Below are 14,124 nucleotides of genomic sequence, written 5' to 3' on the forward strand. Positions count from 1 at the left end.
AGCTGTGATGGGAGGACTGGAGGGGAAAGACGGGCCCAGATGGGTGGAAAGGCCTGTTTGTTAACAAAAAGGTTTTCCCAGCAAAAAAAAAGTCTGAGGCCAAGTGGTCAAAGTTCAATCTGCGATGAAGAGCAGCGATAGGAAAATGGAACTGTCAGAGCGATGAAAGGTGCAGGAGTCACTAGATAAACTGAAACAATACAGCTATTCACGTTAGAGTGGCGCCCAGCTGCTGCAGTCAAATGAGGCGCCTGCTCTTCCTGCCAGCGGCCAGACGTCACCTGAGCTCAGCATGCTGGTGCACCTGAGCTCCCACAGCTCCTGACAGACGGGCGAGGATGGCCAGGAGTCCGGGTGTTGACCTGCACATGGAGGCGGCGGAGGGGGGCCTGAAGGAGCTGGTGCTGAGGTGGTTCACCGAGACGCAGGCGCCGCTCATCATGCACAACGGGAACTTCCCCGACTGGTTCCAGGGCCTCGCTGCTCGAAAGTAAGACACACGGGAAAAGAGCTCAGCTGTAGCACCTGTCATGGGACGAGTCAGGGGAAGTTTGAGTCTTACAGTCGGATAACGTTAAGATAAACTCGGATGTAGCATTTTATCTGCGTATATTTCAGTGGACGTCTGAGGCCGCTGTTCACAAGGTCAACATCGTGATGTTATCGTGTTTATTTGAGCTTAAACTTTTCATTCCGGCTGTTTAAATGTTTTGGACTTCAGTTACTTTGAAGATTAAGATTACAGACATACACTGAAAAAAACAACTCATAAGATTTACTTAAAAAAGCCTTTGTAAGTATTTGCACTCAAATGATTTAAGTAACATTTAATGCTGCAGTATCAAGTAAATGTTACTTACCATAAAACATAACAGTTTTGAAGATATTAAGTAACAATTACTTAATTACATCTAAGTTTTAAGTTATATTTAGTTAAACAAATTAAGTAAAGTCTACTTGTTTTTCATAGGCACGAACATCATTTTACTCAAAATTCTAAGTAAATTTTATATATCTGTAGTATTTGCTGTTATAAAGTAACTTAGTAGATTTTAACGACAAACTTTCAGAGTAAAGTTTATGTAGTATTTCTAGGTTTATGTACATACAACTATTAAACATTTAAGGAAACCTAAGTAAAACTTACTCTTCCCCCATAATTCATGTATTACGTTAATAAAATGTTTAATTTTACTTAAAAAGCTCGAGTTCTTACTGAATCTTAAAACATACAAGGTAGAAATGATGAGAGTTACTCTAATAGAGTTTACCTCACCAAAAAGTCACTTTTTTCAGTGTGTTTATTTGAGCTTAAACTTTTAATTCCAGCCTGTTTAAATGTTTTGGACATTAGTTACTTTGAAGATTGAGATTACAGACATAGTTTAGACTAAAACCATAAGAAATGACCAACCATGACATGCAGTTTACACACTCATGCAGCCAAATAGGCCATTTTTCTTTTATATTTTACATGTTAAGTCTATTTTCCAATGAAGCCGATATTTTACATGTAAAAAAACAATTTTTATAAAGCAGAACTACAAAATTTACAGCAGAATAAGCTTTTTTTTTTTTAATGGTAAATCGGGAGTTTAAGCAGCTTTAGATTGCCATTTCTTATCCGTTTATTGACAAATGATGACTTCTCTACATGCAAAGTGATGTTTTTCTACATGTTGGTGTATACATATTCTTGCTTTTGATAATGATATGACGATAACACACAGGATGGTTACCAGGTTGCATGTTCTGAAATGAGATGGCTCACTGAAGAACTGTTTATTTTTCAACTGACAGACCCCTTCAGGAGTTTATTTCAATAGATGAAGTGAACACAGAGTCTTTCAACCCGGAAAGTCTCTGAGGGAAATATTAGATCCATTTTACAGAAGCCATCTGTAAAGCCTGACACAAACGTGGTATTTTCCTATAAAACAGGAAGCCAAACTAGGACAGAGACAGTAAAAAGATAAGCAACAAAGCCCATAAACTAGAACAGGAGCTGTTCTGTTTATGTTCTCTTTATAAATCCAGGTAATATCAGATCAAAATCAAATCAAGTTTATTTGTAGCACATTTCATATACAAAACAGTTCAAAGTGCTTCACATAAAATAAAAGCATTGCAGCAGGGAGTGCAAGAAGCATTAAAAATACATAAAAGAATATAAAGAGAAACAAATAAAATCATTTAAATGAATTTAAAAACAAGCAACAGTCCAGATAAGTTCAAAGATATCGTGCAGATTTCATGCATAGACACATGAGAACAGAAATGTCTTTAACCTGGATTTAAAAATGTCTCCATTTGGTGAAAGTTTAATCTCCACTGGCAGTTTGTTCCACTTGTTTGCAGCATAACAGCTAAATGCTGCTTCTCCATGTTTAGTCTGGACCAGCTGACCTGAGTCCTTGGATCTCAGAGCTCTGCTGGGTTTATATTCTCTGAACAGATCACAGATGTAAACCATCAGCAGGCTTTTAAAATCTATTCCATGTTTCTACGGTTAAAAAAAAAAAAAAATCAGTTTGCCAGGATCTGAGAACCTGGAAGCAGATCTTTGTGATCTCCGACTGATGTGAGGGTGAAATAAACAGCAGCATGAGCCGGGCTGAGGTTTCATGACGTAGGGTTGATGTTTTTAAATCTAATTTGCCTGCAGGTCTGTTTAACTGCGTGTGTCTCACTCTGCTGCAGGGACGCAGAAGATCTGCTGAAAGATAAAGCTCTGGGAAGTTTCCTCATTCGCCTCAGCGATAAAGCCATCGGATACATCCTGTCCTACAAGTGAGGCAAATTAAGTCGGTTGGAACTCGTTTGAATGCGTTTAAATTCCTGCCGCTTTTCTGACTCGACCTGCGCTTTCCTCCTCAGGGGCCACGACAGGTGCCGCCATTTTGTCATCACCCAGAATCTAGATGGACAGTTTGTCATAGCGGGAGACTGTCAGCTGTTCGGCAGTCTGACCGAGCTGATAGGGCACTACAAGGTCAGCCCCATTCAGCCGTTTGGAGAGTGCTTGACCTCCAGCTGTCACGAGGTGAGGACTGATTGATTTTTAGGGTTCCTTTTTTTTAGTTTAGAAGCATATTACAACTCGCAGGAACATTTTCAGGAGGAATGGAGTTTGGAAGATGGAAGTGTTTTTGTCCCCTCCATATTTTTAGCTTTTAACCTTAGTGAGCACAGAAGCCCATAAGTTTGTGCTCTGGCCACTAGTTGTGAGAATGCTTTAAGGCATTCTCACTATTAAAGGGATAATCCGGAGTAAAATGCACTTTAGATCAATTTACGGGATGTTGGGAGTACATACGTTGAGTTGACATCAAAATCATGTCATTCGGATGTGTTTTGAGAATTTCGATTTGACCGTTTTTAGCCAAAAGTCGTTAGCCTGGAAGTGAGCGGGGCATATCATATCGCCGCTACAAAACGCTATTTTTATACCTCTTCTACAGCTCCAAACAACATAACACTTACGTGGTAGTGAGTAGAGGGTCCCTAAAGCCAAACCGAAGTGTCCCGAGGTCTTCATGTGGTCGGATAGAGAGTCCAGAATGAATTTAATCAAGCCAGTACCTGCTCTCAATCAGAGCTCTTCCGTCAACAGGACGCTACCTCACGCGAGACATCACGCCTTTGGCCCTAAAAGTCTGGGATTCCTGTCCAGAAATCTTAAAACAAGAGGATAGAAACATCTCTTGAGGAACAGTTAGGATAAGCGTACAGCTTTTATGACCTCAGGGTGGAACATAAATTTTCTTTTTTTAAGGCTTAATCTATTAAAAAAGACAAAAAAATGTATGACAAAATTAAAGACAGCAGACTAGCCGTCTATTCTTAGCTCTATATGGCCTCAGTTGCTACATTACCTGTGTAATTTGACTGGTGCCTGCATCATTTCCATGTTCTTTCCCTTGTTAACGTCATAAAGAGACAGTGACACTGGCTGTTATTTTCAGGAAGATGCTGGTGAGGTGTATGACGTGGTGAATGCCAAGTGGAAGTCTGGGGTCAGCGTGCAAGCTCTGCGGAACATTTGGGATCAAAAAAGAGATCATCAGAGAGAACCTGGTAATAATCAAAGGATTCAGCATCAAAATGAATCTCCTCGAACACAACCGCCGGTGCTGCCGTTAAAATCCAGAAACAGGAAGCTGACAGGGACGGTGTCTGTAGATGCAGCGTCTCTCTCGCAGGTAAGACGGAAACAAGACCCGACTGTCTGTCAATAGAAATCTAATGTGAAACAGCCTTTTAACAACTCTATGCTTATTAAAATATTCTATCAGGTGTGCGTTGTGTTTGACACCTTTGGGAAGAGCTCACAGCCACTTTAAAAAAAAAAAACAACATATATTTATTGGTTTTTCATGTTAATAAAACAACATCCAACAATTTAAACATCCAAAACATATATTTACATACGTAGAGAAAATAATAATTAAATGATTAAAAAAAATACATTAAACTGCAGTAATTATTCTGCAAATTACTGGGCAATGAATATGAAATAATGAAAATAATAAAAAAATAAATAAGTAAATAAACACATATAAATAATAATAATAAATTTAAAAAAAGTATTCAAATTGTAGGTTACAGCTTGCACTCCCAACAACAAATTAAATAATTTTCATTATCTCATTCTCCCTCCCTCAACAGTTCCAGAAATATCCTCCAAATATCATAAAATTCAGAAGCCCTCTTTCTAACAATATAGGTCAGTTTCTCAAGAGCCAAACTCGATTCACAACCACTTTTTTTTAGAGCCACATGGAAAACCACCAATTTGAACCTAGCTGGAGCAGGATGTACATAAATAAATCTCTGTGGTGTGAATATAAATACTAGTTCGATTGAATGTAAATAAAAAAAACAGAATGCAGTGAATTACAAATCTCATAAACCAATCCTGTATTCACAATAAAACATAGAAGAATGATCAAATCTTGAAAAATGTGCTCATCTTTAATCTGATGGCAGCAACACGTCTCATGAAAGTTGGAACAGGTGCATGTTTCCCACTGTGTAGCACCCCCCTTTTCTTTTATCAACATCTGTAAACATCTGGGAACTGAGGAGACCAGCTGCTGGTCCTCTGGGAGAGGAATGTCATCCCATTCCTGTCTGATGGAGGATTCTAGCTGCTCAGCAGTCCTGGGCAGGCAGCTCAGTCCAGCAGCCGGACTCTAAAACTACGACGCCGTGCTGTTGGAATAGATGCAGGATGTGGTTTAACTTTGTCCTGCTGAAATATGCAAGACCTCCCCTGAAGAAGACGTCGTCTGGGTGGGAGCAGATGTTGCTCTAAAACCTGTTTACACCCTTCAGCATTGATGGAGCCTTTCCAGATGTGGAGGTTTCCGGTTCCAGAGGCACTAATGCACTATGACAGAGATACTAATTGCGCGGCTCCTCAAGCTTTAATTGGTGGCTAGCACTCGCATAGTAACTTATACCAATAACAATACAGCGTATTAGTATTAAGTATTAATTAAGGCTTAATGGTGTTTCCTAAAGGGGGCACACTGATAAACCTGGCAACGCAGCCCGCTTAAACCACCTCACACTTGACCGCAGAGCATGCTAGCTCCTTTAGCCAGCGCGAGATGCAGGCACAATGGATCGGTTTTTAATTAAAAAAGGGCAAAAACCAGCACAAAAAACAAACGAAAAATCAGCATGAAGACGCCAGAGAGGGGACGAGCAGGTAAACGTTGGGTGTACCGCGACAAGTAGGGACAATGGATCAGTTTTTAATTAAAAAAGGGCAAAAACCAGCACAAAAACCATGCTCATCCTGAATGTCTCACTATGATTACAACAACAAACTACAAATACAACATGAAGAAAGTTAAGGACATGCACGCCAGCTTCCACTCATCCCAGTATTAAGGTAAATGTGGTCTGAATTGAACATGTATTGGCTGTGTTGTTTCTTTTTTTGTGGGATGTTTTATATGTAGAAATATATATTTGCAAAAGGGGACTTAAGTATGTTGTGGTAAAAGTGGCTCTTCCCTTGATTTTGCTGCCAGTGTGGCTCTGGTGAAAAAAAATAGTGAGTATCACTGCTCTATGAGAATAAACAAAAAATAACAGGGGAAGATAAGTAGTTGAAATGGTATCTAAGACTGAAACAAAAGTACAGGGAGTACTTGTTTCAACACATTTTTTGGGGCTTTTTATGCCTTTATTAGATGGGACAGTGTAGAGAGACAGGAAGCAGGGGGCAGAGAGAAAGGGGGGAACAACATGCAGCAAAGGGCCGTCTGATGCGGGACTCGAGCCGGGGCCAGCTGCAGCGAGGACTATAGCCTCTGTACATGGGGCGCCTGCTGTACCTACTACGCCACCAACTGCCCTGTTTCTACACACCTTAAACAATAAAATGTTTTCATTTTTTTGTCATCTTACAGATTTACTTATTTTCGTGGCACGACCTGTCGACAGAGTGTTTTGTAAAACCTTCTTCTCATTGTGTTGTTGTGTTTTTCAGGGTGTGCCTCCAGTCCCTAAGAGAGGCATCCCTTTGGGGTTCACCTTGAGTGGCTCTTTTCATGAGACGATTCCACATCCAAGTGAAACCCCGACCGACTCAAACAGAGCGGAGAGACTCGGAGGAAGCGCAAACGCACAAACGTCCGACACAGACTCATTCAACACCACAGATACAACCTATCCTGGCGATCTTCGCCAACCAGGCGTCACGTACTCTGAGCTGAATCACATGGAGAACAGGAGCAAATCTCTACCCAAACTGGACAACAGCGACACGGAGGAGGAGCCGCACTCCAACAAGGGCAGCAGCCCTTCTTCCACAGCATCCACTCCTCAGAAGAGGGTCACCTGCCAAACCTACTCCCTCCACGCTCCCTCTGAAGGTGTAAACAGTTCCAGGTCAGAGCAGCAGAGCAACGATCACGACCTGCTGAAGTCCAACCCGCTGTACCAGTCCTCCGAGACACCCGGAGGAAGTTCAGCCCTGCAAGGGGACGGGATGTACGCCGAGGTTCCTCAGGGGCCGATGCCAGCAGGACTATCTGAAGAAACCTACGAGCAGATTCCCGTCCAAAGCAACACTTATGAGTCGCTGGAGGATTTGAAGACCAAGAAGTCCAAAAGCACCTGGGGAACAAATGTAAGTTAAAGGAGAACTGCGGTATTTTCAACATTAAGCCTGTTTTCTGAGTCGTCTGCAATGTTTTAGAACCCCCCTCACCGCTTTTTTGATGTTTACTGCTGTCTCCGGTATTTGCCTAATTTTGATTCTTCTCAACCTGCTTCAGAACGGCAAGTCATGTGCATGTCCAAAAAGGTCCGTAAAAGCACCATAAACGTCCGTTTTCAAATAATCAACTCACCGGAGTGGTTACTGGTGTGCACTGGTAATCCATATCAAATTTCGTTGCGAAAAGTTGCTTCTGTCGTGTTTTATTTGGCAGCTCGTTCATGCTCGCACTATTTTCTTAGCGGTGGCGGAGTAATATCAACGAACATCCAGTACAAAATGTCAAATAAAACACAACAGAAGCAACTTTTCGCAACGAAATTTGATATGGATTACCAGTGCACACCAGTAACCACTCCGGTGAGTTGATGATTTTGAAAACGGACGTTTATGGTGCTTTTACGGACCTTTTTGGACATGCACATGACTTGCCGTTCTGAAGCAGGTTGAGAAGAATCAAAATTAGGCAAATACCGGAGACAGCAGTAAACATCAAAAAAGCGGTGAGGGGGGTTCTAAAACATTGCAGACGACTCAGAAAACAGGCTTAATGTTGAAAATACCGGAGTTCCCCTTTAAAAAGAACGTGTTGCTGATAAAACATAAATCCTCGTTTTTGATTTTATTACTTTGTGTTTGCAGAATTTGAACTGGAAGAAATTTCTTCCTGATTACATGAAGAAATAAATGCTGCATCTCCGATGGAGTTCCTCACAGCAGCGTATTGGGCCTCCTCGTTTTTCTTACCTCCTGCCCTTTCAGATGACCCCAGCTACGTTTCACCGAAGGAACAAAAAGCTGTTATATGTTATTTTAGTTAATAACCTGAATAAAATTTAATATTGTACAATTTTCATAAAAAAAAAAAAAAAAATTGATTTCAGGATGTGCTGTCATGGCGATAAAAGATGGAGCAAGGTAGAGGACAGAGCTACATAGTAAACTTTCATTATAAACTGACCAAAGGAAATGTCTGAGATTATTAGCCTCACACTTACAGCTGTGTTTTCACCTGTAGAAATGGAGGAATGTTTTAAGAGCTCTTCATCATGTTGAATCCTCTCAGGGACTCAGTTGTACACGGGCAGCTGACTCTAGAGTTTATTTGACAGATGTTCATCAGTGAAGCAGGTAAAAAGGTCTGACTTTTTCCTGGAGAACGATTTTGTGATGCATATTGTTTTGAGAAGCAAGACGCTTTATTTTTTAAACCCCAGCCAACTAGCCGGACTACCTTCATCAACACCAAAACGAGGCTGGAACTCTGCTCACAGGACGCTGCAGGGGGTAAGAAGATGTTCAGAAATGATGTTGCTGATATGGGATGTCATACAGCTTCATGTCAAAAGAGGCGAACTATCCCTTTAAGTGAGAAGCTAAGAAGCAAGGAGAAGGTAGTCTTGGCTAGGTGGATATCACAGCACAAGCAAGACAGAGTGTAGCCCTCTGTGAACTGTTGGAGGCAGCAAGAAGCTTGCTAGGACTTGTAAAATTCCTACGACTTTCTGTGAGAATCGCTCTCTGGTTCAAAGTTAAAATCCATTAGTTTTTATTAGATGTACGACTGATTTACACCAATATTAGAGTTAGTTATTAATGATACCTACAGGAAGGCTGGTATCAGATGTGGGTATGAGGGTGGGTCCAGATTAGCATATTCATAGATTCTCATTCACTGAATTATGAAGAAGAGGGAGAGTTATCCAAAGCAAGATCCTAAAGACGAGTTTTTTTTATTCATGGCAAAGATAAATTCAAACAGTAAAATTTGGAGGTACACAGATGAGTTTCAGGAGCTGGAGCATGACTTTAATACAATAAAAACTTGTTATTGTTGGACTGTGGAGAAACTAAAGTCAACACAAGAAATTAAATCCAAGATTTTGTTGCTCTGTCCTCGACTCTGGCTGACGTACTGAGCTTTCTATTGATGTGCTTGAGTGATGTTAATAAATCTAAAATATACAACAAGAAGGTTTGCTTTGACTGAAATTACTTTTTTTTTTTGTAACTTTATTTATAGGTTTTCACAATTATACAAATAGCAACCCAAATCCCACCCACCCAGGTGTACACATAATACATACAGTACTCAGTTTAAAATACAATAATAATAATACCAAAATGATAATGAATAGATAAACAAAAAACAAACAAATAAACAAAACAAAATGACAAATGTATAGCATGAAGAAAAAAGAAATGGCAGTAATAACAATAATAATAATAGAAAATAAATAAATAAAAACAATAACATCAATAACAAAAGAGGAGGTCTGCTACCTTGAGGAGTATCTCAACATTTAAACACATTATGTGGATTTATTTCTGAGTGTCATCTTGTAAACAGTGCAACTGTGCCGCACCCAGTGCCCTGAAGTATGCACCAGTGATGGTTAAGAGAAAGAAAGACTGTCACCAAAATCTAGGAAAGGACTCCATGTTTTGTGAAACCTGTTAGAAGACTTACCCCTTGAGTATCTAAGCTTTTCTAAGGGCAAAAAAGCCAAGACCTCCTTGACCCAACAGAGGAAAGACGGGGGGTTAGCAGATTTCCATTGCCGCAAGATAAGTCTCCTAGCAAGAAGTGAAGCGAATGCAATGGCATGTGTTTGGGACGTAGAAACCTGAACATTATCGCCCATAACACCAAAAACAGCAGTGACTGGATCTAATGGGATGGGCCTGCCACACATATGTGTAAAACCATCAAATATTTGAGTCCAGAAATTAGTCAGAGATGGAGACGACCAGAACATAAGTCCAAGAGTGGCCACGCCTTGACGACATCTCAAACAATGTGAGTCAGTGTTGGGATAAATGCTGGCCAACCGTTCCCTGGAAAAATGAAGTCTGTGTAGAACTTTGAACTGAATCAGATTGTGTCTGAGGCATAAAGATGAAGTATGAATCCAATCCAGGCAACCTTCCCATGTCAATGTTGGGATTGGAACACCAAGGTCCTGTTCCCAGGTGCATCTAATCTTCTCAGTTGAAGGCATAATAAAATTCAAAATAATGTTGAACATAAAATAAATGTTGCCCTAACGAGTAGGATCCCGCCCAAGTATTACGTCAAGCAAATCATTATCAGGTAAGTGAGTTAATGGGTAATGTTCTCTGGCAAAACTACGTCCCTGTAAATATCTGAAGAAATGGACCTGAGGTAGTGAAAAATTCTCGCGTAAGGTCTCAAAGGAAATGAAAGTGTTACTCAAAAATAAATCATTGAAAAACACTATGCCACTATCATACCATAAAAGAAAAGCTGAATCCGTTTTTGCAGCAGGAAAAATATCATTATTAATTATGGGCATAAAGCCATTTTAGTGGGTCAAATTAAAATGTTTTCTAAATTGGCGCCATATTTTAAGGGTGTGTTTAGTCACAAGATTGGAAGGAGAGTGGTTAGATTTTTTAGAAAAGGATGAAATGACTCTTTGACTAAATTTTGTGGGGTGAATGTGAAGTTTGTCATGTTCCTTAGGCCTTCATGTTCGCTATGCACATGTGGTGAACTAAAAAAAAAAAAAATTAAGAAAATAAGTTGTTGAATGAAAAAGAATAAATTGGACAAATTTCCACACAATTATGTTGCTTTTCTTTCAGCCTTAAATAATCCTGTTTTGTCTACGTAATTTGGGTTTCGGGCGACATGATCTGAAGAAAAACTAATTCTTGTTGCATGAAAAAGTATTTTGTCCATCAACTTAGATTAATCTAATGTTAAATATATGAAAACAGATCTAAGTGAGACAATAAGACTGGTTCATTCAACAACTAATGTAAAATTTTTTTCAACTCACCCAGCTAAAGTGAAACCAAGCCCGGGTGAATCAGTTTATCATCTCATCAGGATTAGGATCAGGGTCATCTTCCGTTTATCCGAGGTTGTGTATATGCAAAGCAGGCACGTTGGATTTTTACATCCGAGCTCAGTGGTGTACGTAGTGCAGGATAGGAACCTCGCCAACGTGCTGCTACTAACGCTGTATGTGCAAAACAGATGGTAATTTTCCATCAACTTATATTAAGGATAATAGCGAACCTGTGTTGGTGGGTTGGCAGGACACGGATGCGGACTCAAAAGATGTAAAAAGCAAACTTGGTTTATTTACAAACTTAAGACAAAACAAAAAGCGCGGCTGAGCCGGATAACAAAAAAAAACTTAAACTGTGGGACAAGAACATGACTAAAGAAAACAAAAGACTTCGCATGACATGGAAAAACCACTTATCTTAAAGGCGTGGCGTGGCGTGGCAAGGGAATGGTGAGATCGTGGAAAGAAATCACAAACTGAAAGGGGAGCCTGGAAACTAAATAGTGAACTGGGAGTGATTGGTGAATGAGTGCAGCTGAAAAACAGGTGACGTGAGTGACAACTAATGACCTGGCATGGGAAGTGAGGGGGAAAACAATGGCAAAACTAAAACAAAACATGAACTCAAAAACCAAGACATGAACCTAAAACATGATAAAACAAAAAACTAAAAACATGGGGAAAACCCCATGGACGTGACAACCTGGTTAGTGATCAAATCATGCAACACGGTGACTTCAGGTGTGATGTCATTCCTGGCTCTGAGTTCTGACTTCCAAGATATCCAACTTGGAAAGTCAGATGGATGGTGTGATCCATTTGAAATCAGAAGTTGGAATTCTCAAGATCCCAGTAGATGAAATCCATTGGAATAATCCTCTAAATCGTATTTCCAATGATAAAAGCCAGAGGAATCTCACCATCCATCCATCCACTTCCACTTATCCAAAGTTACGGTGCAGAGGCAACAGGTCCAGGAGGAAAACCCAGACATCCATCTCACCAGCGACACTCTCCAGCTCCTCCTGGGGGAACCTGAGGCGCTCCCAGGCCAGATAATCCCACCATAGAGTTCTGGGCCTCCTTTTAGATGGATGTGTCCAAAAAAACCTCCAATGGGAGGCGACCAGGAGGCACCCTAACAGATGAACCACCTCAGCTTACTCATTTCTATGTAGAGGAGCAGCGGCTCTACGGATGTTGGAGTTCCTCCCCCATCACCAGCTCCCTACCTCTTCAAACCCAGAGCCCCCGATAGTGGGGGCGGGAGGGTCACATCCAGTTCTATCCAACTCTTATGATGACTCACAAGTGTTAGCTTTAATTTGATACCAAAGATGGTTTATGCAGAGTTTGTGATTGCAGAGAAACACTCAATTCATTTTGGGCATGTCATTTTCGAGCAGGAACCCCAGAAAGACCAGCATGGCACCCTCATTACAGTCGATGAAGCACCAATCCATCTGTCTATGTCTGTAGTCTCAGACATTGATCCCAAAATTTACACACTCCTGGGCTTGAAGAAGCCAACAGAACCACATGATTTACAGTCATAACCAAAGTCCACAAAACACATTGCCCAATTCTGAAAGAAAACCATAAAAGGGGCATTTGTTTCATACATACAGTTGTTTAATCAATAGCCGCTTTCGGACAGAGCAGTTCTAAGAACGATCCTCCTCGAATTTCGTTCTAATAACTGCCCTTACCCAGGGGAACTGTTTCAGTTTGCATTCGCACATGAGTCGGGACCTTGATGGGGACTGATGCGACGCAGCTGTCTGCGTCAGTGACGTGTTACGTTAGCCGTGTAGCGCCACATTCAATAACAAAACAGAACAAAACAAAACCCGGTAAAAGTAAGGAGAGAAGAAAAAAACAGCACCAAGAAGCTAACATGGAGAGCGGGGAGGCCACCGTGTTCATGGTCTGCATGATGGTGATATTAATCATGGACGATCACATCGAGCGTGTAACATGGAGGCTGGCAGAGCTCACAGAGAGAGTCAGGAGACGAAGGATGGAGCGCAGGCCATACTTCTTGGTTTCATGAAGGAAGGAGAGCAGAGCGCCGCAGACAAAGGAGACCACGTGGAGGTTTAACTTATTAAACACGCGCAGGTCGTGTCCGTGTTGTACAGTGTTGGGTAAGTTACTTTAAAAATGTAATCCGTTACAGTTACAAGTTACCTTGTTTAAAATGTAATTGTAGTGTAACTTTTTGGATTACTTAAAAAAGTAATGTAACTAATTACTTTTGGATTACTTTTGGATTCCTTTTGGATTCCTTTTACCTATTTATGGTATAGGATAATCTGTATATTATCTGTATGATTCCATCTGTATTTATCACATTTATTTATACCATGCTATTTTTCTTTTCATTGTACTGCCATAACTACATAATACATTCTCTGCACATACATGCATTTCCCTAGGTAATTGATCTATTCTGCACATATCTATTAACCATCTTTCCTTACACTAGCTGTAAATAACTGCATTTTATCTCTAAATACTGCATGCTATACAATCTGCACGCGTTATACTTGATAAGATGCCAAACTGCATTTCATTAATACATGTGCAATGACAATGAAGTGCTCTACTTTAGTAATAAACAAGCAAAGTAAGATTTTACATCACATTTTATTTTTCTTTGCACACCCTTGCTTGTGTGTGTGCGCCAGTACTTCCGGTGAAAACTTCCAGGTGATTTGACAGCTAGCGTGTCAGGTTAGGGCCAGTGGCCGTAAACAAAGGTTAACTTATAGCCGAGAAGAAAGATGATAATATAACGTAGTTAAAAAAACTAGCTTTCTTCAGTAGCCTAATGCTTACCGATTTAGCATGCCGAGCAGCCTAGTTGCCAATGCTAGCTGCCGTAACGTTACCAACCATACCTGACGTCAAGGAGTTAGCTGAGCAGGGGCAAGAGTATGGGGCTGGCAGAGTTAACTTCATAATCGGTGAGTGCAGGTTTCATTCTTTCACAGGATTGATTCACTTCGTTGGTTTATCCGATTGCTGGCCGCCGAGCCATTATGTGTCTGGGTTTGTGTAGGT

At 40.6% G+C, this 14,124-nt stretch overlaps 1 protein-coding gene across 1 annotated transcript; it reads left to right on the plus strand.

Annotated features, from left to right (window-relative positions):
- Positions 1-306: 306 nt before the first annotated feature.
- sh2d7 (SH2 domain containing 7) lies at positions 307-9,194 on the plus strand. Its single transcript, XM_075472532.1, has 6 exons — positions 307-490; positions 2,701-2,790; positions 2,878-3,043; positions 3,966-4,202; positions 6,506-7,147; positions 7,880-9,194. The coding sequence occupies exons 1-6, from the start codon at positions 339-341 to the stop codon at positions 7,922-7,924; spliced, it is 1,332 nt and encodes a 443-aa protein (XP_075328647.1). The 5' UTR covers positions 307-338; the 3' UTR covers positions 7,925-9,194.
- The last annotated feature ends 4,930 nt before the right edge of the window (positions 9,195-14,124 follow it).

The sequence above is a fragment of the Odontesthes bonariensis genome, chromosome 1 (assembly GCF_027942865.1).
Source record: "Odontesthes bonariensis isolate fOdoBon6 chromosome 1, fOdoBon6.hap1, whole genome shotgun sequence".
Lineage (NCBI taxonomy): Eukaryota > Metazoa > Chordata > Actinopteri > Atheriniformes > Atherinopsidae > Odontesthes > Odontesthes bonariensis.

Bases quoted from the DNA above. Each gene is read 5' to 3' on its own strand.
- sh2d7 (XM_075472532.1), top strand. From the start codon at position 339: ATGGCCAGGAGTCCGGGTGTTGACCTGCACATGGAGGCGGCGGAGGGG. The intron at 4,203-6,505 runs GTAAGACGGAAA...TGTGTTTTTCAG, and splicing joins ATGCAGCGTCTCTCTCGCAG to GGTGTGCCTCCAGTCCCTAA. The intron at 7,148-7,879 runs GTAAGTTAAAGG...TTGTGTTTGCAG, and splicing joins AAAGCACCTGGGGAACAAAT to AATTTGAACTGGAAGAAATT.